Source organism: Lucilia sericata, unplaced genomic scaffold, assembly GCF_015586225.1.
Source record: "Lucilia sericata isolate MDLA Ls3-8-SP2 unplaced genomic scaffold, ASM1558622v1 Contig000354F_arrow, whole genome shotgun sequence".
NCBI lineage: Eukaryota > Metazoa > Arthropoda > Insecta > Diptera > Calliphoridae > Lucilia > Lucilia sericata.
Window position 1 is genome coordinate 1 of NW_023994374.1, and position 26,011 is coordinate 26,011.

General features: G+C 28.6%; 1 protein-coding gene across 1 annotated transcript in view; it reads right to left on the reverse strand.

The window, feature by feature from the left end:
- Positions 1-183: 183 nt before the first annotated feature.
- Positions 184-26,011, reverse strand: part of LOC119604037 (serine-rich adhesin for platelets-like) — a 302,563-nt gene continuing 276,735 nt past the window's right edge. Inside the window, exon 11 of the mRNA XM_037956367.1 lies at positions 184-329. Coding sequence (XP_037812295.1) covers positions 199-329 — 131 coding nt within the window. The 3' untranslated portion in view covers positions 184-198. The remainder of the gene's footprint in view (positions 330-26,011) is intronic.

The following is a 26,011-nucleotide window of genomic DNA, read 5'->3' on the forward strand; positions in this document are numbered from 1 at the left end:
CGGACAGACGGGCGGACATAGCTAAATCGACTCAGAAAATAATTCTGAGCCGATTGGTATACTTTAAGATGGGTATAGGACCAATATTATTGTGCGTTACAAACATCAGCACAAACCCAATATACCCTCCCCACTAAGGTGGTGTAGGGTATAAAAACTTATTCATTTACTCTTAAGTTTTATATCCAAAATTACAGATCATTTTGCTACTTGTTTTATAATATTTCTTAACAAAAAATTTATTTGTATCAACTTACCTTCATACATTTGTGCATATTGTGGAAAGCCTGCAGCTCTAAGCCATTTACACGCTTCAACGGCTTCAATTTCTGTAAAAAAGAAAAAATATAATAAATAAAATAAAAATATATTGAAAAAACTATTTGATCATAAATAATAAAGTGTTATTCAGTGTTTTTATAAAAAAAAAACAAAATAAAGTTATATCTACTTTTGTTAACGACTCACTCACTCAGTTAGTCACTATATAAAAATTGCATTTGAATTGAATTTTATTGTTATTGACAAAAGCCAATTTTATTTAACTCGCTAGCTTTAAAAGTTTTGTGTTTCATACATGTGTGATTAAACACCCAGCAAAAACTTTCATTACCTTGTAAGGGGTTAAAATGCTAAAATTTACTTACACAATAGCATTTTAAGTCATTATTTTAACACAGCCCAGCAGTTCGGTCGGACAGCCCCGAACTCCCTATTTGACCTACCACATAGGATTATACCTAGCCACTAACTGTCCAGGTGATTAGCTACTTTAACATGTGCTTTCCTACGAGGTAGTCAATCGTCACCCCATAGATTGCGAAAAGCCAGACAAGTGCTTTTTAAGTGTCCCCTCTCTCGCTTACAAAGGGGACACTAAAGTGACGATTATCTTTACCCTTGTTTACAAAGAGTACATCCGTGACGAAAGACGAATTAAAGCCAACCAGGTGGTTAGACGTTAGTGGAAATCACTGTCTTTTTCGGATGCATAGACTCTTTGTCGAACTGCAGGGAGTGTTGTCATTGGAGACCAGTAATTACCACAAACTATTACAGCTGAATAAAAAAAATAGTCATTGTAAATCGCGGAAAGATGATTAATGAATTAGAAAGTATTTATAGAACACATTATTAGTAAGATTTTATTAGACTACTTCTATGTACTTCAGACGATATGTAGTAGTCATTGATAAGTATAATATTAGATAAGTAATTGCAATTGAAAGTTTTTGCTGGGCATATTTGCAGGGAACCAGTGTGAATAGTAACAATCCTTATAAGTTTGATACAAGTTCATTAACTTTGTAAAATGTTTTGGAAGTTTATATTTAGGTGAAGAAGATAATAAAGTTATTATATAAATTATTATAAAAAGTATTGTTGTTGTATAGGCTGGCTATTCACTTGATTTTAACCAGACATTTTCAATTACTTTCTAAAGATTCTATCCAAAAATTTGGTTGAAAATTCACGCTGCCTCATTTATCAATGTCTCTGGTCCTAAAGTAACACTCTTAAGACATATAATAGAGGGGTATCGGAAAAATATTTGGGTTCTTATTAGATTTTATGGCAGTCTAGGCACGTCTGTCTATCCGTCCTTCTGTCAGCATGCTGAAAACCTGATAGGGCGTAAACGAAAAGAGCTAGACGACTGAAGTTTCCACAAATTGTCTAAATTGATATAATAATGTCCCCCTAAAAATACTTTTTCCTTTCATAAAAAATAGAGTGATGTAATTTGAACGAACAACTGTTTAACAAGTTTCATTAGTATTGGGCTATAACTGACTCGACCTTATACATAAACCCTCTTACAGAAAATGGCTTAATGGTAAAAAAATCATTTAAAAATCAAAGTATTAAGAAAAGTTCAACAAAAATGAGTAGATATTAGTCACGCTACCGACTCCTGAGTTAGGACCAAAATTGACTCCAATTCCTATGAAACCACGTCTTCTGAAAATCACCCAGAGTATATAAGATCCATTATAGTGCAATATAACTCTTGTTAAATTTGTAAAAAGGACATTTACTCAAGTACAACAAACATACTTTTTAAAATATATTTTGATAAATAATTTTCACAAATAAATATCTAAATATGTAAGTATTGTATTGATTAAATAATTCTTAAAATTCTTCGTGAATACCCCTAATATTGTCAAAGTTTAAAAACATTTCTTTCCTTTTACTAACTTCAATAATTCTAAAAGAATTCATTATTATTAAATCTATTATAATTATGTAACATTTCACTTAACATTAAGAAGAAGGGAGTAATTACAGTTGCCACAAATTAAATTACAATACCAGAGATTTAATTATTTCCACAAAATATTTTTACCTTAAGCCACCAAAAGGAAAAATTCCATTTACAGCTCAAATTGTCTATAAACATATTTAGAAAAAAGGTAAATTCTTGGTAACATTGTAATAAATAATAAAAACACAGACAAATTTTGCTACCACTTCCCCTCTCACTAAACAACAATCATCATCTTCATTTAGGATTTTTACAACAAAGTGTAATAAATAATTTACATTTCAAATCTTTTACAAAATTACCTTTCTTACCCTTAGTTAGATTTGTAGCCGCGTATAAGCTTGTTATAACCTATTTGTTTAATAAAAAAATAACATTTTTCTATACACATTGCCTAGTAACAAAATCAATGAGGGAAAAAATAAGTTATTGGCATTTAATTTCCTTTATTTTTCTACAATATAAATTCATTCAAGGGTATGGATTCGTTATTTGGCTGGTGACACATGTTGCAAGGATTTCGTTTAGCTGTGTGGTATCCTTGAAAACATTCTTATACACACAGAATCACTTTATTTATAAGAGTAAAAAAAAATGTTCCTTAAGCTTTACAAAAACAGGCCAATTTTTGTTAGAAACAAGAAAATTTACATATTATACTATTACACGAGTTCATCTACATTCATATATGTATATGCACATAATGTATAGAAAAATAGATGCTGCTCTAAAACATATTGACAAAGTTTTTCAGTGCTTTTGTATATTTTTTATTGATTTTTAATCAATGTATGAATGAATTTGCTTTAGTTAAAAATACATCCATTCAATAGAGTCATTTAAGTGTAAGTGTGTGTTTGTATAAAAATACAAGTGTGTATTAGAGCGGATAGATGATGATGTCCTTTTTATTTATACATGTGTATATGTAGTTGGCAGTCAAGCAAGCTTATTAGAAAAAAGGGAAAAATGTCTATTTTAAAAAGACATTTTCTCAATTGATTAATTTTTATCTATAACAAGTTGTTTAGTTACAAATATACAATACCTATTGCCTTTATATATTGCTTTTTTACAAACTTTGTATGCCTTTTATCTGTTAAACCCTTTCATAAGCAGCAATCGTTTCCAGGAAAAATATTTACAAAACTTGAAATAGTTGAATGATGTAAATATAAAGATATTTAAAAGAATTTCTTCATCATATCTGGGTTTCGATATATCGTGTCCAAAATTTGGAAAAAAGTTCAGAAAAAGTTTTATTTAAAGAGAAAATTTATCAAAAATCTTATTTACACAGAGTTTTTCATGAAATTGTATTGAATCCTTCCTTTAACATTAGCATCCCATGCACATTTTAAAATAATCGGTTTAGCGGTTTAAGTGTAATTGACTAAAAATTAAAACTTCGGCGCCACCTGCCTTAGTACCTGAGTTTATCGATTACGAATAAACATTACTCTTTTATATAGATAGATAGATAGATAGATAGATAGATAGATAGATAGATAGATAGATAGATAGATAGATAGATAGATAGATAGATAGATAGATAGATATATAGACAGACAGATAGATAGATAGATAGATAGATAGATAGATAGATAGATAGATAGATAGATAGATAGATAGATAGATAGATAGATAGATAGATATATATATAGATAGATAGATAGATAGATAGATAGATAGATAGATAGATAGATAGATAGATAGATAGATAGATAGATAGATAGATAGATAGATAGATAGATAGATAGATAGATAGATAGATAGATAGATAGATAGATAGATAGATAGATAGATAGATAGATAGATAGATAGATAGATAGATAGATAGATAGATAGATAGATAGATAGATAGATAGATAGATAGATAGATAGATAGATAATAGATAGATAGATATGAACAGACCGATATCTAGCGCGCAATCAAATAGAACGTTTTGCCTTGCAAGCATTGAGAACGACTGTATTCGTTCGACCCCATTCAGATATTGTTTTACATTTTAGTTAAGTGAATTATTCATCATTGCCTCATAGTCCTAATTACCAAAAGCTTTGGCCTATAATTCTGGAATACACAAAGAGCTCTATTAAGAGCTTTCATTCTCTATATACATATACTCACTACTGTATAAAAAATAAACAAAACCAATCAGAGATCTCATATATTACTCTCAGCCGATGCCTCATCTAAATGTTGTATGCTCAATGCTGTACAACAAATAAACAGAGATCTTATAGTATATCAATCTCTGCCGATGCCTGATTCAATCTCTAAAAATAAATTAATCAAACAAGTTATTGAACATACTAAACTAAACCAGTCAGTGATCTCATTCGTCACTCTCGACGCCAGATCAAACATTTCCTTTAAAACACACTATCTATCGAACATTTTTTTTAGAGTAATTATTAAAAATTTTATCTAAAACTAACATTTTTTGAAAGTTCTCTATAAACATTTTCTATAATACAAAAATGCATTCAAGTTAATTATCAAAAGCAACATGTTTTTATAGAACCATGTTAAACATGAAACCATGTATGAAAATTTTCAAAAGCGGAAGGAAATGGGTTAAGCAAAACAACAAGTTGTTTTGGGTATTTTTTATAAAAAAAACTGTATGATCCAGTAACATGTGTATGTTAAACATGCATGTGTATTTATATAAGAAACATGAAAACTTTTTTATGTTTTTATTTAGCTGGTATGAGGAGGGGGCATGTGACAGAAACTTTTTCTAAACATTATTTTGTTTTGTTTTAGACATATTTCTATAGGTCCATCACCTTTTGTTAAAGTACTAGTAAACACAGTAAATGTTTAAGCACATTTAAGTATTGTCTTTTCTTATTTTAAAATAAATTTTCTTTTCTACAATTTATTTTTCTATTCTAACCTGAAAACCAGAAAAAAACATCAAACTCATCATCGTCATCATCATCTTCACCACCATTACATTGTTTTTAAGAGTTTGTCAGTTTGTTTAGAAACTAAATAAAATAATACAAAGATTCTATTATAGTTTAACACACAAACACTCACACTCTTATAAACAAATATTTACTTTAGTTAGATGAGATCTTTTAGTTGTTGTTATTGTTTTGTTTTATTTTATTATAAATCGATTAAATGAGTTCATTTCCTTTATAAGATGTATGAGAACAAAAAAATCATTTGCCCTATATCTGAGTGTTATAGTAGATGTTGTAGTTTTGAAAAATGGAAAAATAATGTTCTCTCTAATTACTTTGCAGTTGACCTCTTTACATACATACCTACTCAACAAATTGTTAACTTCAATTAAGTTTAAATGCTGAGAAGTGTTTTTTTTTTTTTGAGAATTTTCTTTTATAATTTTGTTATAAACATTTTATTTTTAAAACAAACTTTTTAAACTTCTTTAAATTTCAATATTAATTGGATTTTATTTTCTAAATTCAAAGTTTATTTTACTTTTTTAAGATTTTCTTAAAAAATTAATGTCATAAGACAAAATTTTATTATAAAAGTTTTAAGAGTTTTTTAAATAAAACAAATTATCTTTGAAAAATATTTTTGAATTAAAAGTGTGGCCTATGGTAGGTTAGTGTTCTAGGCTGGTAGACTGGGATCGAGTCCCACCTGAGGCACATGTAAAGTAGCACACAAAGACCAGATAATGGTCTAGGTGTATTTCGGATATGATTGTATTATATACATCCTTTCAAGCTAACTAACTAACTAACTAACTACTAACTAACTAACTAACTCTAACTACTAACTAACTAACTAACTAACTACTAACTAACACTAACTAACTAACTTAACTAACTAACTAACTACTAACTAACTACTAACTAACTAACTACTAACTAACTACTAACTAACTAACACTAACTAACTAACTAACTAACTAACTAACTAACTAACTAACTAACTAACTAACTAACTAACTACTAACTAACTAACTAACTAACTATCTAACTAACTAAATAACTAACTAAATAACTAACTAACTAAAACTAACTAACTAACTAAGTAACTAACTAACTAACTAACTAACTAAGTAACTAACTAACTAACTACTAACTAACTAACTAACTAACTAACTAACTAACTAACTAACTAACTAACTAACTAACTAACTAACTAACTAACTACTAACTAACTAACTAACTAACTAACTAACTAACTAACTAACTAACTACTAACTAACTAACTAACTAACTAACTAACTAACTAACTACTACTCACTAACTAACTACCTCATTAGCTACCTATCTAACTAAATAACTAACTAATTCAATTACTAAAATAATCTAATACATACTTTCCTGGAAGAAAACTGTTCCTGATCTAGACTCCTAGCGAATAAGAGCTAACTAACACTCTCTTCTAGTTTAAGTTTAGTGAAGTAGTGAATTGTTATTACGAATATTTCGTGAAGTATATGTAGAAGAATACATATTCAACTCAAATTTAATTTTCAACTTTTAAAACACACTAAAAAGTGTCATATTTTCTATTGATATATAGTCCAAAAATTGTTTTTATCTAATCAAAGCTAAAAGTTATAAATAATTCTTTTCAGCAATTTTGTTTTATCCTATACCACTATAGTGGGAAGGGTATTATGCGTTTGTGGTGATGTTTGTAACGCATTAAAATATTAGTACTATACCCACCTTAAAGTATACCGATCGACTCAGAATCACTTTCAGAGTATAATATAAATGTATCTCGATGAAAGTTCGCACAACTAAGTTTTATACAAGCCTTGATGACCTTGCCGAATTTCGAAATGATCGGACTTAATTTGACCCTATCCCTCATACAAAGCCCCCTTCAGAAAGTGACTTGAATATCCGCAATTCATTTATTACCACTGTTATTGCAATGAAATTTAGCACAGACAAATATTATATAAATACAAATCTATGCAGCCCATTTTATTGGAATCGGTCCACATTTGCTCCTATCCCCCCATATAAAGACACTTTTAGAAAATAAGTTTTTCGTCAATAAATTGCTTAAATAAATCGGAATCAAGGTAATAATCAAGATAAATGCTTTATTATGAAAAATAAATCACATTTAATATTCATAACTGGTGTAGGGTATCATACGGTCGGTCAAGCTCGACTATACTTTCTTACTTGTTTTTTAATTTAAAGTGACTTTTCCGCTTGCTCTCGTTTATTATATAAGTAGTTTTAAATTTATTTGCATACTTTTAGGCTTTTGTTGACAGAAAGACCATGTAGGACTTTAAAATTGTCTGGTTATTGATTGAATATTGTTGTTGGTTATATACAACATATTTCCAAGGACTTTAGGAATTAAAAGAATTTGTCTTATTTTTTTTTTTTGCTGTTGTTATTATGTTTTATGTAAAGCTTATAAGTTACATTTTCTTAGTATTTTTGTTATCCATAAAACTGTACACGTGTCGGTTATTAGTTGATATATTACAAAGATGAACTCATTCGAGCATGTTATTGAAGCGTAGGCCAATGTAATCTTAATTATAATTAAAATGTATAAAAATAAAAGAAACATTTTATACCAGAAAATATTAAATTAATAATAAAATTAAGTGTAAATGAAGTTAAGTTTGGCTTTTTTCTACTCAAAGCTGACAATAAAACCTCAATATTTTCATTACAAATTTACAGGTGCATGTTATGGTTTACACTATTATGATAAAAAATTAAATATCACATCAACACTGTGAAAAGAATTAAATACACGTGTATAGCTGAGTAACTATGTTACAATGAACATTAAATATTGTAAACTACAGGTAGTAAAATACTTAAACACATCAAACTATTGTTCATTAAAGTATGTCACTTACAGAAAGTTTAAAACAATAAATCATGTTGTATATACATATAAATATTTATATACAAAAACCCACTATAACTGTGTGAAAAAAAAAAACTTACTACAGATAATATCTACAAGTTACAACATAAATAAATGAATGAGAATGACTGTTAACTGCTATATTTTTCCTATATTCCCCTATACTCCTCTGTATTTTCATTCTAGAATGAATATGTATGAATGAATCTTGTTTCACATCCTGTTTCATTACATTATGCAGTTTCTGTTTAAATGCCTGGTTAAACTTAATTATATTACAAGTTAAAACAGCAAATACAACAGTTACAACAGATAGGATATGTTCAAATTATAGTAAAACACAATATTCTACATAATTCAATTAAATTTGAAAAAAAAAAAGAAATATTATATTAAAATAATACTTTATTTTTTCATCCTGTCATCTGCAAATGAATTATTATGTATATTTTATATTAAAACACAAAAAAACATATGTATGAGAGAGAAAATGATTATAATATCCTTGAAAATTATATGATTGTAGTATTATATTTCAAAATAATATTATATTTTATTCCTTATATTTTAAAGATGGTTATACGTCATACCATTTATATCATTATTCTGTTAAAATAATGACGTCATTTAGAATCATAGTGAAGAAAATGAAAAAAAGTGTATTTGCAAATGTAGACCTTTAGCCAAGAGATTTAATAAACCTACAGATTACACTCGTATTACAAACCAACGATAAACCAAGATACAGTGGTAGTAATAGAAAGGAAATTGGCACAAAATTAATCTGGTGACAAGTTATAAAGCTTTTTTTTTGTATTCTTGAAATTTTCACAGTGTATTCCTGTATGTCTGGTAGAGGTTATAGGCTAATTTATTGTGAAATTTCAAGTGGGCGAGAAGCCACGCCCATATTAAGAAAACATTGAATCAGTTTATCTGAAATAATATAACAGTTAGAGTCCTCAAATTTTGTCGTTGCCAAAAGTAGGCGGACTAGCATTAGAAGGCGTGGCATCTCACATATAAATTAAATTTTAAAAAATCGTTTATCATGGAAAGTATTCCAGTTAGAATCTTAAAATTTTGCACAAAGAACTTTAACATCCATGCAAACATTTTGGGTAATAGGCGGGCTACCCATTAGGGAAACGGCACTTTCCATAGGAATAAAATACAAAAATTCCTTTATATGTGAAACTAATAGAACTAAATTCTTTACATTTTTCACGAAGAACTTTAATATTAATCAGATCAATTTGTATGAAAAAGAATGGATTTTCATCCGGGGGCTTGGTGCCCTCATATGAATTAAATAGAAATATTCGTATATCTCAGAAACTATTAGGGTTAGAATCAAATTTTAATTTCATATTTTACATGAAGAACTTGACATTCATTTGAACATTTAGAGAATAACGGGCGGACTTTCAATGGGCACCTTCCATCAGAATTATACATATACAAAATTGCGTATATCTGGGAAACTATTAGCCTATTCCAATTTTTCATAGATTACATTAACGTTCGGGAAAACTTGCAATGAAATACGTGACATCTCTCATATGTTAGATTAGAATCTTAAAAATTGTTAAGTGGGTTTTTTATTTATATTACTTTTAGGGTAGCAAAGCACACTGGGTATAGCTAGTAACCTATAAAGTATACATATTCTGAATCCTTATTGATAGCGAAATCAATTAATCTATGTTCGTCTATAGCCTGTTGAAATCTTATTTACTGAAGACTCCCCATATCTTCGGGATACAAATCTTCAGAATCTCTTCTGAGTCGATTAAGCTATGCCCATTAGTTTATCGATTAAGCTTGTGCGCATGCTACAAGTCGCAGTTTTCAAGATAATTTGATGAATTGGGACATATGGCACTTTCGTTCGGGACGAACGCTGTTGAAATTGGTTGAAATCGGTCAATTATTTCACCCACAACCCCCATACAACCGGATGCCCGAAATGTCGGTCGACATTTCTAGTTTGCGAAAAAACGGACCACATTTGACCCTAGCTTCCAAAAGAGCTAAGTGCAACATATCCCTTAATTATATTATTCTAGTCCCATTTTAGTCCGTTTCTAGAAAATAATTTAGAAAAATTATCTCTATCCCACTGTGCCGCTATTAAATATTTCGTTGTGTATATTTTATATTTATATAAAAAGAAAGAAAAAATATAATATTTATTCAGTGTACGATGGAGGCATTTAAGCGATTTAATAACAGGCCCTTTCTGTTTGTTTGTCAATTTCACAATATTCCTGTCTCGCTATCTCTTCTCTTCCGGACTGTTTGAGCCGGTGTGGTCAGTTAACGCCTTCTATATGTTTTCAAGGTTCTTTTGAGGCGTGTGTATGTTTTTGTGTATCAAACTGTTGGTGTCATTCTATGTAAGCAGTTAGCCTTTGAGGTTAGTTGCATGATGATGATGATGATGATGATACTATTAATTTTGTTTGTTTGAAATAAACTTTTAAATGTTGCTTTCACACATATTTAAGTTATAATAGAAATGTTAAATTTATATTTTAATTACATTTAAAAAAAATTTCATATTTTTGTACAGTTCATTGAATTTATTTGTTATTTTGTTAAAAGGATGTTTTATGTTGTCATTTTTATTTTCTCGAGTGTTTGTTTTAGTTTATCTTTTTTGTTTTGTTATTTATTCAGTTGAATGTTAATATGTAGTTGGTTGTATATAGCAAGTATACGCCTTAGTGGCATTTGGTTTAACTTGTTGTTATTAATAAAATGTTTAATATTTTATATAAACAAAAGGTCATATACAACAACAGCCACAACTATATTATCCTTTAAAAGCTGGACATTTTATTTAAATACCATCTACTAAATGTAACGGCTAAACTTTAAAAATAGATTAATAATCTAAGTAAAAAATTTTATTTTAATTCATTAGATTTTGTGGTAATTTGGGAATTTAGGCTTTAATTTAATCAATGAATTTAATTGATTTTTAAATATTTGCCTAAAATAAACTGTGTATGTAGTTGTATTAATCGAAAAGGTATTTTTGTAAAATTTTCAATATCATTAAGTGGGCGAATGTTTATTTTTGTAGGGTGGATATTATTACGAGATTTATATAATATACTTCTAAGGAAGTTTAAAAATAGAAATTGTTAACAATTATTTGCTACGCTAGACTTTGCTTATAAATAGGGAGATGGGTAAGAGGACAATTATTTTATCTGTAAAATTTTGAAGATGTTTGAAATTGAATTTGGTTTTGCTAAAGTGAATTCATTTATTAAAGTAATTGCTACTAAACTGCTGGGTCAAATTCATTCAAAGGGTCTGTTAATTCATTCGGTGGTCTTCTATATATAAAAATAGGTCATTTCAGACCGATCCTTACGGAATTATTAAAACTATTTCCAAATTATTTAATGATTGCTGAATTTTGATATTAATGTTAGTATAAGGTGATTTTTGAAAGAGATTCTTTCATGGGAGCTTTAGTCAATTGCGGACCAAACATTATAGAATTTAAAAGAATAATTAATTTCTTAGAACAAATCATTTTAGGTCGAATTTTAACTATTAAACCATTTAGTGACACTAAAATGACTTTCTGTAAAGGCGTTATATTATGGATCAATTATGGAGTGATCGTCATGAAATTTGGTAGAGATTGATTCTTATAAACATGGTATTTTTGTGCAAGTTTTGAACGTTAAAGTTAGGAGGGTTTTATAAGGGGAATGAGGTAAAAATGGCCCGTTGTATGACATACTTTCCAGTATAATTATGAAAAATTTCAGCCCTCTAGTTCCTACCGCGTGGGCCCCATCATAATTTTAACTGACATACGAACAAACATAGCAGATCTTGGTCTTGTCTAGAATATTTTAATGTGCTACCAACGGAATGTCAAAATCGATATGTTTTCGAGATGCCGTCATAATATGGACTTTACTAAAAAGTGTTAAAATATCCATACGTATATTGACATAAAATCCCTGGATCACAGCCGTATGCCGGCTGCACAGAACTCTCTTTTAAAGGAAACCAAAATACAACATTAAACAAAGTTGGAAGCAATTCTATCCTGTAGAATAGAGCCTCTGACACTTTTATAACAATTAATTATGCAAAATAAACACTATTCTCGAAAATGTATTAAATATATTTTTATTAGGAAAATATTTTTCATGAAAACATAATTTAAAACAAATTCTTGGAAATATCAAATCCATATTTTGATGTTCAGAAGATTATGCCACATATTTTCCATTTTTTTTTTTGGAATATTTACTTTGAATTTTATTTTCAAATTAAATTAATCATTTAAGTATAACTAAGTGTGTGTGTGAGTAAAAGAACATTAGCCTTCAAGAGAAAAATACCGACGACACTTTCTTAATCTATTAAATATTTTAAATGAAAATTTATATTAAATCATTTGTTTCACTCATTCCTAGACTGTTTGCCGTCTATGTTTAATAAGAAGACTGACTAAGTGAATAACAAGAAAGAAATTAACCCTTTAAATGCAATATAAATATTAAAAAATTAATTTTCTATTGATCATTGAGGACGAATATGGAATTAACAATTAACCCATACAATAATAATTAAGAGTCCTACATAGAGGGAAAAAACCGGTAGAAAAGTGCCGAAATTGATACAATCCGTTGTCAAAAGTGAGCTTAACACGTTTGCTAACATTTAGACAACGGATGTGTTTAAAATTTAAATAACACACAGTTGTTATTTTGATAACCACCGTTGTAATTTTGACAACGCATCGTTGTCATTGCAACAACACATCGTTACAATTGCAACAAGGCAATGTTGTCATTTCAATTACACTTTGTGTCATTTCGGCAATGCATCGTTGTGATTTCGACAACGAATCCTTGTCATGTCGATAATGCAATGTTCTGTTTGACAACATAGCGTTATCATTTTGGTAACATGTTATTATTTTTTGTTGATTTGAGAACGTCATGTATTTTTTTATATATGTGTTGTTGGTTTGACAACTATCCGTACATACTTTGACAACGGATGTTATTGAAAATTTATGAACTCTTTGGTGTCAATTTGGTACCAGGCGTTTATAATTTTAAAACGTATTTTTTCCTTCTGTGTAAGTGCCCAAGTCATATTATATATAATAATTTCGAGATTAGTTAGTTTAAAAGGAGGATGTATATATGTACATCCTCCTCCATCAAATCCGAAGAAATACACCTAGACCTCTACAGGACCTGTTGTGCGCTCCTTTAACAGTGTCTAAGGTGGGAATCGAACCCATGAACTCCGGTCTAGCAGACTAGAACACTAACCACTAACCTAAAGGAGATAGACAGTAAAAAACCCATATGTATATATTTTTAACTCTTTAAATTATTACATATATAATATCTTGTGGTCCCTTAAAGCTCTTAATTGTTGATGTAAGGGTTACTTGTTACAACTCATATTCAGCATCCATTAACACTAATGGATGATATTGACGGACGCCTATAATGTTTGTGGTTCATTTTATATAAAATTTAAATACATTTTGTCTTCAAAACTACGTCACCCAATAAAAGTGGGGAAAAATACTAAATTCAATTAATTTACACACAATTTTTTTATGTGACATTTGAAGTGCAATCTGTATTTTGTTTTTCACAATTAAAATAAATATATCACATAATAAAAAAAAAAATAAATAAAATTTTTTGTGTGCAATTCTCAAACTCTATCAAAATAATGGTTTATTATTCAGACAGCTAAAAAAATCATAACAAAGCGACTACGAACAGATTTTTGTTTATTATATAAATAAGAACAAAATAATAGCACTGAGACAGTATACACTCAGATCTGAACAGAGTTGAGGAACTAAGATACGATATTAGCACAGTCTCAAATCAGGTTGATTCACTAAGATGCGATTTTCAGTGATCGCATCTGAACATATTAAAATATTTGGAACCGGACATCACTTTATGTCTGGCATACATATTCTGACCACAACTGTTTAAACATTTCCCATCAAACGACGGACACCTACAACAATAGGAAGTGCTTAGCAAAAAAATGCCTCTTTGTTGTTAATAACACATATTAAGCTATTTATATAAATCTAACAATAACAAAAAATAAAATCGGATTAAAAATAACCATGTATGATGACATTTAAAATATTATGTTTTTTTCCATTTTTAAAAACTTAAATTCTAAAAAATACAACAATTTTGATCTAGATTAATGAAAATCTTAAATATATATTTATACCCTACACCACTATAGTGGGGAGGGTAATATGCGTTTGTGCGTTTGTGTGTGAGGGTAATATGTGTATTGGCCCTATACCCACCTTAAAGTATATCAATCAGCTCAGAATCACTTTCTGAGTCGATTTAGCTATGTCCGTCTGTCCATCAACAAATTGTTAAAAAATTTCTGAATTAAGGTAAAAACAAGTAGGAAAGTATAGTCGGGCATGGCCGACCATATAATACCCTACACCATGAGTATATTTTAAAAATTTTTATTTTTCACAAAGAAACTTTTATGTTGAATTTTACGTTAATTCCAAAGTATTTAAGGCCTGTTCCTTGCGCACAAGGTTTACATGAACAGCCAGCCGGACAGACGGGCAGACGGACGGACATATCTTAATCGACTCAAAATGTGATTCTGAGTCGATCAGTGGGTGTAGGACCAATATTTTTGTGTGTTACAAATATCAGCACAAACGTATAATACCCTCCCCACTATAGTGGTGTAGGGTATAATGAAATTAAATACTTTATTATTAAAAAAATTATCAAAATTTGCAACATAATCACCGGTGTAGGGTATCATATAGTAGGTCATGCCCGACTATAGAAAAAATTGTCTAATAAATAGTTATGAGGAATTAAGAGCAACGCAACGATGTGTTGACATTAATTAATTAATTAATAAGAATTTTCATGGCTATTATTGTATTATTGTTGTTTTTTTTAATTACAGTTTAATTTCGTTTTTTTTTTTTTTAAATTGTGTATAATTTTAAAAATAATATTTATAAATCATTTTAATTTTCTTTTTTTTATATAAAATTTTTGCTATAATTTATTGCTAAATGAGCAATAAAATATTAAGCCGGAAGATTTTTATGGGACTAAATGTCTGTTTGAATTTTTCAATGAAAAAGAAAAAACAAAATTTAAACAAAATCATTGCTGTTGGATGACAAGAGAAAATTGTCAGAACTTGTGACGTTTGTTTTGGTTAAAACAAAAACATTGTCTTGATATTCCTAGAAATGGGTGTGATTATATATAGGCCAAATGTGATTATTCTTTTCATTTATAACTTCCCAAGAAGTTCTATATAAAATATAATTATCTTTATGATAAATTGTTTAACTTTTGTATGGAAAACGGTGATTTTCATTCATTATTTTCTTTAAGTTTTTAATAGAATGGGGTGTTATGTAGATTTCCAATTGGGTATTATCTCTATTTATTCTTCTTATACTTCGTAAATAGCAAAACATAAAGCTTATTTCAAATTATTAAACTTTTGCTTCTAAACCTTTTCTTTACCTTTATATAGAAATACTTTAAGAAATTATGTCAAATTCTTTTAAATTAATGTTATTCTTTTTAACAAACTAAGTCAAGTGGTTGAAAGCACAGCATGACCGAAAATCGAAAATCAGCAGGTTTTGGATTTTTCTAGCTGGACGCTAAGTTTGTGTCCATTTATATCATATATAGGACAGAAAAGTTAAACATAATTTATATCAACAACTAGGAATGTGAGTGAACTTCTCAAAAGTATAAACATAATTCAAATATTTTAAAATTACATAAATTTAAAAACAATTTAAAAAAAAGTAATAGTCGGGCGAGGCCGACCATATAATACCCTACACCTGTTACAAAAATAAAATGTGATTTAGTTTTCATAATAAAGCATTTAAGTTGAATTGTACCTTGCCTCAGATATACTTAAGCCATTTATTGTTGAATAAAATTGTGGACATTTAAATCAAATTTTGAAGGGGGCTAGGGTCAAATGAGGCCTTATCATCAGGGTCATCAAGGCTAGTATAGAACTTAGTTTTGCAGCTTTTTGTCGAGATACGAGTATATTAAACATAATTATGAACTTAAAAGCCCTATTCGGGGGGTTCAGTTGTATGGGGGCTAGGTGAAATATTGCACCGATGTTAACCATTTTCAATAGGCTTCGTCTCTAGTAGAAGATCATGTACCAAATTTCATTGAATTATCTTCAAAATTGCGACCTGTGATTTGATTACAAGGTTTACAAGCCCTATTAGGGGAATCAGTTGTATGGGGGCTAGGTAAAATAATGGACCGATCATAACTATTTTCAAAAGAATTCGTCCCTGAGACAATAGAATAGCATTAACCAAATGTCATTGAATTATCATTAACATTGCGACCTGTAGTTTGATTACAAGGTTTACTTGGACGAACAGACAGACAGACGGACGGACGGACATAGCTAAATCGTTTCAGAAAATGATTCTAAGACTAATTGGTATATTTATTATTGTGCGTTATAAACATTGGGACAAACCCAATAAATCCTCCCCACTAAAGGGATGTAGGGTATAATAAAGAGAAAAATAGAGAAATATCGACAATTTTGATTTTATACAAATAATTTCATAATTACAAAACAATATAAAATGCTTTGAGTAGTTGAATGGATGTTTTATTTGCTAAAAATAAGATCACAAACCGCAAACCACTTTAATGTTCAAAGTATTTATATATGGCAAAGACAGATAGAGAGATACTGAGATAGGAAATATAAATATATTCTATATATCAACGTAAAGGTAAACGTGTCAACTTTTCGAAAAATGTATTGACAAACATTAAGAAGAACTTGTTTTAAAATTTACTTTGCAAATAATTTTTGATTATTTGATTCATTTTTACAGAAAATTTAGGAGAATTGAATCTAGTTTTATTATTTTATATAATACTTACTTTTAGTTTGAGATCGAGATGGAAAACACAACTTAAATATTTCTACAATCATAGTGAAAGGTAAAAGACATATGCTAAGGAACTTAAAAACATATTCCAAAAAGGAACACATACGAATATTCAACAAAATCGTTATATTTTTTTCGGAGTTCACACTTTTTAAACTGTTTATTTGTTTATTATTTAATTTATAATCTTTTAGTTAAAAAAGATAATTAAAATGTGCTGCAGTTTGCATTCAATCATAATTCGTACTGAACAATTAATTTCATTATACAATAAGATAAAAGACTTATTTTATTGAAAAGTTGAGAAAAAAAAAATGTGACAAACAATTTATAATTTTTCCCTTGAAAAGAAGAAAATTTTGTGGTTTTAAACTATGAATGGAAAAAAAGTCTGAATTGTTTGAAATCAACCACACACTTTATATTCTAAATAAAAAGACATAAAGGGTTTTTGTTATGAACTTTGTCCATAATTAAACTCAATTAAATGAAAAAAAAAAAAAAAGTTAAAGTAAAAATAGACAACAAACGATATAAGATGGATTAAAATTATAATAAAATATGTATGCATATTTATGAATACTTCCCATGAGATATATTTTTAAATAATAATTCTTATTATAAAAATAAACACATACATACAATGACAATAGAGTTAAAAACAAGTCAGGGTTACAAAGAAAATTATATTTATAGCCATATAAAAGGAAAAGGTAATTGAAATGTTAAAACGACTTACTACTTACAGCTAAATGAACATTTATTTATACAGATATGAGTCTAAAAGGAAAATGTTGTAAAAATACATGTACAATATCTATTTTAAATTAAAAAGGATATTTGGAATTTCAGTTAAAAATAAAATGTAATTTCAGGAAACAAGTAAAAACTTAAAGCTTTATGTTCTCCCAAATAATTATACAATTTGACACATGTTATTATTACAAGCTTAGCTTCATATAACTAAAAACATAAACATATATACGAATTAATAAGTTTTATTAACGTTTTTTTTTTTTTTTTTTTTTTTTGTTTCCTACTTAAACATATTGTCCATTGTTGTGGTTTCTGGACAAAAGATATGTATTGTAATCATTATATCATTGTAAGTACTTTGTTTCTTAAGTAATTCTTTGAAAAAAATCCGAATTACCTACATAGTTACACACGTCCACACAACCACACTAAATAAGATTATTAAATACAATTAATCTTTTGTATAATTTTTTTTTCTCTTTTCTCCTCTTTATCTTATAATATTATAAAGGGAATGATATACATATAAATATTATTTTTATTCATCAAAAAGTGTTAAAATAGAATTCGTTTAAATTTATAGACAATTTAAAAATGATTTAATTATTCTTTGTTTAGGTAAATAATAACTTTTCCATAAATGATTTCTAAAAATAATTAAATGTGGGGAATTATACAAAAAAATATTATATGTATAGCGTTCTTGAACTGAATTAAACTGAAGTTAAACTGAAGAAGATATGAACAGTAATTTTACTAATATTGAACTAGATGCAAAACAAGAACTTAATTAGAATTGAACTAAACTATTCCAGATCTAGAATTGAACTATAAATGAATTAACGTTGAACTGAACTAGAACTGAGGTAGAACCTGAACTAGAACTAAACAAGAACTGAACTAGAACTGAACTAGAACTAAACTAGAACTGAACTAGAACTGAACTAGAACTGAACTAGAACTGAACTAGAACTGAACTAGAACTGAACTAGAACTGAACTAGAACTGAACTAGAACTGAACTAGAACTGAACTAGAACTGAACTAGAACTGAACTAGAACTGAACTAGAACTGAACTAGAACTGAACTAGAACTGAACTAGAACTGAACTAGAACTGAACTAGAACTGAACTAGAACTGATCTAGAACTGAACTAGAACTGAACTAACTAGAACTGAACTAGAACTGAACTAGAACTGAACTAGAACTGAACTAGAACTGAACTAGAACTGAACTAGAACTGAACTAGAACTGAACTAGAACTGAACTAGAACTGAACTAGAACTGAACTAGAACTGAACTAGAACTGAACTAGAACTGAACTAGAACTGAACTAGAACTGAACTAGAACTGAACTAGAACTGAACTAGAACTGAACTAGAACTGAACTAGAACTGAACTAGAACTGAACTAGAACTGAACTAGAACTGAACTAGAACTGAACTAGAACTGAACTAGAACTGAACTAGAACTGAACTAGAACTGAACTAGAACTGAACTAGAACTGAACTAGAACTGAACTAGAACTGAACTAGAACTGAACTAGAACTGAACTAGAACTGAACTAGAACTGAACTAGAACTGAACTAGAACTGAACTAGAACTGAACTAGAACTGAACTAGAACTGAACTAGAACTGAACTAGAAGAAACTAGAACTGAACTAGAACTGAACTAGAACTGAACTAGAAACTAGAACTGAACTAGAACTAGAACTGAACTAGAACTGAACTAGAACTGAAACTAGAACTGAACTAGAACTGAACTAGAACTGAACTAGAACTGAACTAGAACTGAACTAGAACTGAACTAGAACTGAACTAGAATAACTAGAACTGAACTAGAACTGAACTAGAACTGAACTAGAACTGAACTAGAACTGAACTGAACTAGAACTGACTGAATTAAAACTGAATTAGAACTGAACAGAAACAGTAGTAGACGTAAACCAAAGATAAAAATAAATATACAACATTTCAAAGTTAAAACTCAACATTTTATTTCTTTCAGTGTAAATACCACATAACCCCACAATGTTTTAAATCTTTCGCTAACACTTTAATAAAATTAATTTAATAATGTGGATATTATTAAACCAAAAAAAGTTAAAAGAATAACCTCTACCACTAAATACTATAGCAATCAATTAAAAATCAACCTAGAATATTAAATAATTTTCCCAAAAAAAAAAGAACAAAAGTAAACAAAAGTTTAAATCGTAACAAAATAATATCTTTTTATAGCATTTATAGATGAAAAGTAAACAAACAATTAGTAATAAAGAAATTTGAATATTAAACAAAAAAAAAAAATATACACAAAAAAAGGCAAACATATTTTTTTTGTTATAATAGTAAAAAGAAATATTATTCACCTGCAATTTTTCTTTCACGCATTTTACGCCATATTGCTTCCGCCTTACGTTTCGGCCAATTTTCGAACTTTTGTGAAAAACTACGAAAGAATTTATATTCTCGTATGGTTATTGACATGCGACGCTGCATTTTGACAGATTTTTGTTTGTTTTTTTTTTCCTTTTGGCAAAAGTTGATGACTAGCAAAGTTGCGTGATAATGATGACGTTATTTTTAATTTAATATTTAGTAATTGTTTGGAAATTTTTCTTTGGTATAAATTATTTTGTTGGCTTTTATTTATTGCATAAAAAGCTTTTCGTTAATAATATTGACAGCTTTTTGTTTTGACACATGACAAATGGTGGAACAATTTCAAAAAATTCATTTTATTTGTTGTTAAGAATAAAATTTTAGCGTTTTTTTTTTTAAATTTTTAAATTTTGTAATACACTACATTTTCTTTAACTTGAAATACACTTTACAATACTTTTTAAATTTTTAATATATTTTAAAATAAACTATTTTATTAGCATGATTTTATTTACAAAAAAAATTAAGAATTTCAGCCAAAAAATCATGCTTTTCACTTTCATTACTAGCAACGTTATGATTTCATTTGATTTTTTTTTGAACTTTTTACTGTTTGAATTTTGATGCACCATCACATTGAAATGCGCCACAAGTTCATTTTCGTTTATTTGAATTCGTTAACAAAATTTTGCTCGTGTTTGATTTGATTTCTTTCTATTCGTTTTTGCTTTAAAACACAACAAACATTCGTGTTTAACTTTTTATTTTGGAACAGGAAATTGTGTGAGTGTTGTTTTGTAATATTTTGGCACTTGTTGTTACTTCCTTTTTCTGTTGGCGGTAAACGTTGTAGTTATAGGATTTAATATTATTAACTGACTGTTACACTCAATAACCAACATTACGTTACAACTTTTATTTTCTCTCTCTTTCTCTATTTAGTAAAATAACAACATAACTAACGTCTGTTGTGAACGGAGCCTGTAACACAACTAATGGATTTGCCAAGTCGTTACGGCAAAAATGCCGTGCAAATATGTTTGTGTTTATGCATATTTTCAAAATACTCCCACAACACTCATGTTCAAAACACGGCAATACACGAACACGCACACTCTTACACGAACAGACAACGACACAATGATAATAATGTTTTTTTTTTTATTTTTCTATAAAAACACAACAAAATATTCCTTGTCTACTACTGCCACTACTATCATATCATCCGTTACAAAGGAATCGTTTTCTGTTTGAAAAATTCCAATACTTTATACATATTGGCCCAATAGATGAAAATATTCTAGCGCGCGCTCTTTGTATGTCTGAATTGCTGTACTGTCTGTCTTGTTAATGCTGTTGTATATTTTTTCTCCATCATGGTTAAAATGTTTATGTTTAAAATAATATGAAAGCGGGGAGAAACAGAAACATGTAGTAGAATAAGCACAAAACCACTGTTGCTCTAGGCTCAACTGAGTGTTTGTTTATCAGTTATAAGTAATGCTATGTTAGCGTTTTCTTTTCTTTTAAAAGATCATAAGAAGATCTGAGAATTCTAGAGAACTTATCAGAGTTTTTTATTTTCTGAAAGAAGGTTCTTATATAACCACCATCAAAACACTGTCATATATTAACATAAAAATCAGGGTTATTTTCGCAATAGGGTCTTCTGTATTTCCTGTAAGAGGGGTTATTGTGGGGGTTTGGGTCTTTTATAGATCTTTGTGAAATTTGGTAGAGAGATTTTAGTTACATATTTGAAAGGAGGATGTTTACATCCATACATGAAATGCGATGAAATACAACTAGGCCTCTAGCAGGCCTACTGTGCGCTCCTTTACCAGTGCCTCAGGTGGGAATCGAACCCACGACCTCCGATTTACCAGACTAGAACACTAACGACTTACCTATCGTTAATTTTAGTTCATAAAAAAACTGTTTAAATTTCATTAGGTATGAAAAAAGTAATTTTCTGAAGGAGACCATTTATGGGCAAAGTGTGAAATGAACCGATGTTGCCCCATTTTTAATACCAAACAAAAATGGATCATTATTTGTGGAAAATGTCAGCCTTCTGGTTCCCTTCGTTTAGGATCTATTGCATTTGTAATAGACGGACAGTCAGAGAGACGGTCTTGGAATATATATCTTGGTGGGTTTACGACCAATATTTCGATCTTTATTTCGATATAAGCAGAACCGTGTATGATTTTTGCAAAAAGAAATATAAAATTTGTCATAATTTTGAAAAAATTTGGCATTTTGACTATGTGAGAGAAAAGTCTATCCGAGTGTAGAAGTCGTTTTCGTTATATACTATAAAATTTTAAAAGATCTTATGAATTATACAAAAATTTTACGTTTAAACTTTTTAAAACATTGTCATCACTGTTCACAGGAAACACATAAATGCTCTTACTTCAACAAGATATTCCAACTCTCCCATAAAGTGTAAATCACCCACTACATAGTATGAAAATGATGATTATAATAACAATCATAATGAAGATGAGCAACAGTTTGTTTTTTGTTCATATTATATTTAAATCGTTTTGTTTTCCTTTTTTCTTTTTGCCATACAAAACAACAAGTGAATTTATCAGTGTCTACAGCAATGTTGTTATTGTTTTTATTTTCTTAATAAGTTTTTTTTTTCATTCTTTCCAATATTTAAATATAAACAAAAATACCAAAGACGCGCGCCACGAATCATTGATTCTGCAGCTTTATATGGTTTACAAAACAACTATACGTGAGAGTGCTTATATGTATGTATTTGTAGGAGTATGTTTTTTTGTTGTTACTGGTCGTGTGCCGGTTTTTTTTATTGTTGCTCTTCTATGTACATAGGAGGTATCGTTTTGTAGAATCATATCATTCGTTTGAAAGTACAAAAACATTCGTGCTAAATGAGTCTGCAGGCAAAATTATTCTCTAATGTAAACATTAAACTCATACTACCAAACATGCATGCATACATACGTTTTAACTCTTAGACATTTAAGTAAAACATTTTAATTTCAGGTATATTAGGTACAACAGTACGTATACGTAATGTTCATTAACAGACAAATAATGTTGTGTATATGTAACGTAGAAGCAAAACCAAATAATATTGAGTATACGTTAGGGGGTTCATAAAATAAGTAAGAGAAGAGAATCTATCTCAACGTGTGTACATCATTATCAGTAACATGATGAGAATTTTAATGATGTGAGTTTCAAACGTTTGTGTCTGTGGTAGGTGTGTGTTTTTGTTATTGTTTTCATTTTGTTTGTAGTTGAGTAGTTGTGGTAGTAGTTTGTTGGGTTAAAATGATAATTGGAAAATTTCCTTATACATAGTTTATTGTTTTTGCTGCTGTTGTTTTCGTTGTGGTAGTGCTGTTGAGAACAATATTTAGTACACTAAGGCCGGGTTTTGCGTTGAATTATTATATTGCTAATATCAAAAATATAAAGCTTTTAATCTAATATTTTTGCAAATATATAAAGTTGTTCAGTCTGCCTTGTTTTAGCTTAACTATTATTTCTTTGATCCCCATTAACAGCGACGATGGGGGCCTTAGTTTAGTGTTTGTTTATGTGCGAGATTGTATGTCTGTGTGTAAATTGTAAACTGTTTGAGTAGCTTGTGTGTTCGTGTCCGTAGAAGTGTAACAATTAAACTAAAATTGATTTAGTATAAAAAGGATATTTTTAAATAGATCCCATAGATGAGGCTTTGATTACAGAAACAGTGGGTTGAAAGATAATAAGAAGAAAGTAAATATCACCGGGAATACAAAATTTGCGAAAAATGAATTTTATGAAATGGTTCATTAAGCTATGTATACACGGTTGTTAGATCTTACAACGTTGGCAGTAAAATGTGTAGAAAATGTCTAACAACGGTGTAAATTTACAAATTTTATCTTGCAATATTGTCAGTAATGCCTCTTTCTGACAACGTTGCAAAAGAGAAATTGCAAGTTTACACGATTGTTGGGCATTTTCTGCACATTTTACTGACAACGTTGTAAGATCTGACAACCGTGTATCAGAGCTTTTAGACTTATAAAAATCAAGTCCATCCATTAAAATTTTTATGGGTTTAGACATTTTTATTTTATTGCAATTTTGTGGATATTTTCCCACAAACAACGGGGATGCAACAATTGTGCAATTGGTTTAATTAAATATTGTTTTATTTTGTTTGCTCACAGTTTATGAGCTTCAATTAAAACAATTTTCATCTTAAGCTTAAGAATGAAATAATTTTCATATAATTTTAATACAAACATATTTAATGTTAATTTAAAACTAATTCACACCAATTTCAAAGTGGAATTTAATAATTATTCAACTGAATAAATCTTTATTCAAACACAAGTGACACATAAATAGAAATAAATTAAAAATAGAAAAAGTTTTTATATAAAACAAATCATAAAAAATATTTCAATATGAAAATACAAACTAAATTATTAACACTAATTTTTAGCTATCTACGCACAAAGTAAAAGTTAAACTAAATCTTGTTTATTATCCCCTAAAAACTCTAAACAAATATCATCATAATAATATTCAAAACATTTGAACTAAAAACTGAAAACAATATTTATGTAAACTATAACTTTTTTTTGCACATTTGACGTCATTAAAATTGTTTTATAACGTAAATGCTGTGGTCATTGTTTGAATGTGAAAAAAAATATATAAAACAAAACACATCAATGTCAAACAAACTAAAAAGTTTTTTTAAATTTTATTTATTTAGATTGGTCAAATGTTGGGTGGGATTTTCAATCAAAATAATATGTGTGTTTTTTTGGTTTGAAACATATGTTGCATTTGAAAGTCTATATGTCTATATTTTTGTTCCTTATACCTTTGACATGTTTATAAATAAGTTGAGATAAAGGATTATTTTTTTTTTTTTTTCAACTGACCTTTTATATAGTTAAGTTTGTTGGTGAGAACTTTGTTTACAACAAGGATTTTTTACATAAATGTTCAAAGATATTTATAAATAATCAGTTGGATATTTTGTTTATGACTTTTTGTTACTTTTTTTTGCAGTGACGTCATAGGTATTGAAAAAACTTATATTAGAAGGACTTTGATTATTAAGGAGTTAGTAAATAAATGTTAATTTGAAAACTTCTGAAACAAATGCTACTTTATTTATAAAGTAATAAATTCATTAATTTTAATGTTATTGGATGGGCAGTACCTTTAAAGATTAAATTCATTAGTTTAGTGTTACTGTAGAATATCTCCTGAATTTAAAATAGAGACAAACTATCGAGAAATTAAAAGTATTTTTTAAACTGATCTAGACTGTTACTGATCTAGATATTGTTTATAGAATGTATTTTAAAGTTAAATTCAATGTTAAAGTAGAAATTCTTCGGATTTAAGAATTCAAACGAGCGATCGTGAAATGGTAATCTAGGTTTTTAACGAGATAACAATCGATTTAATTTCGATTATATAATTATTCTAATTATTTGATTATATAATTACTAGGGTTCTATAGTTGAAACGAAAAGTCGACTTTTCGACTTTTTGCATTTAGTTAAAAGTCGACTTTTCGACCTTTCGACTTTTTCCATTTTATGAAAAGTCGATTTTTCGACCTTTTTCATTTATTTAAAAGTCGACTTTTAGACTTTTCGACTTTTAGTATTTTATAAATGGTCGACTTTTCGACTTTTTCCGACTTTTCGACTTTTTCCGACTTTTTGACTATTTTCGATT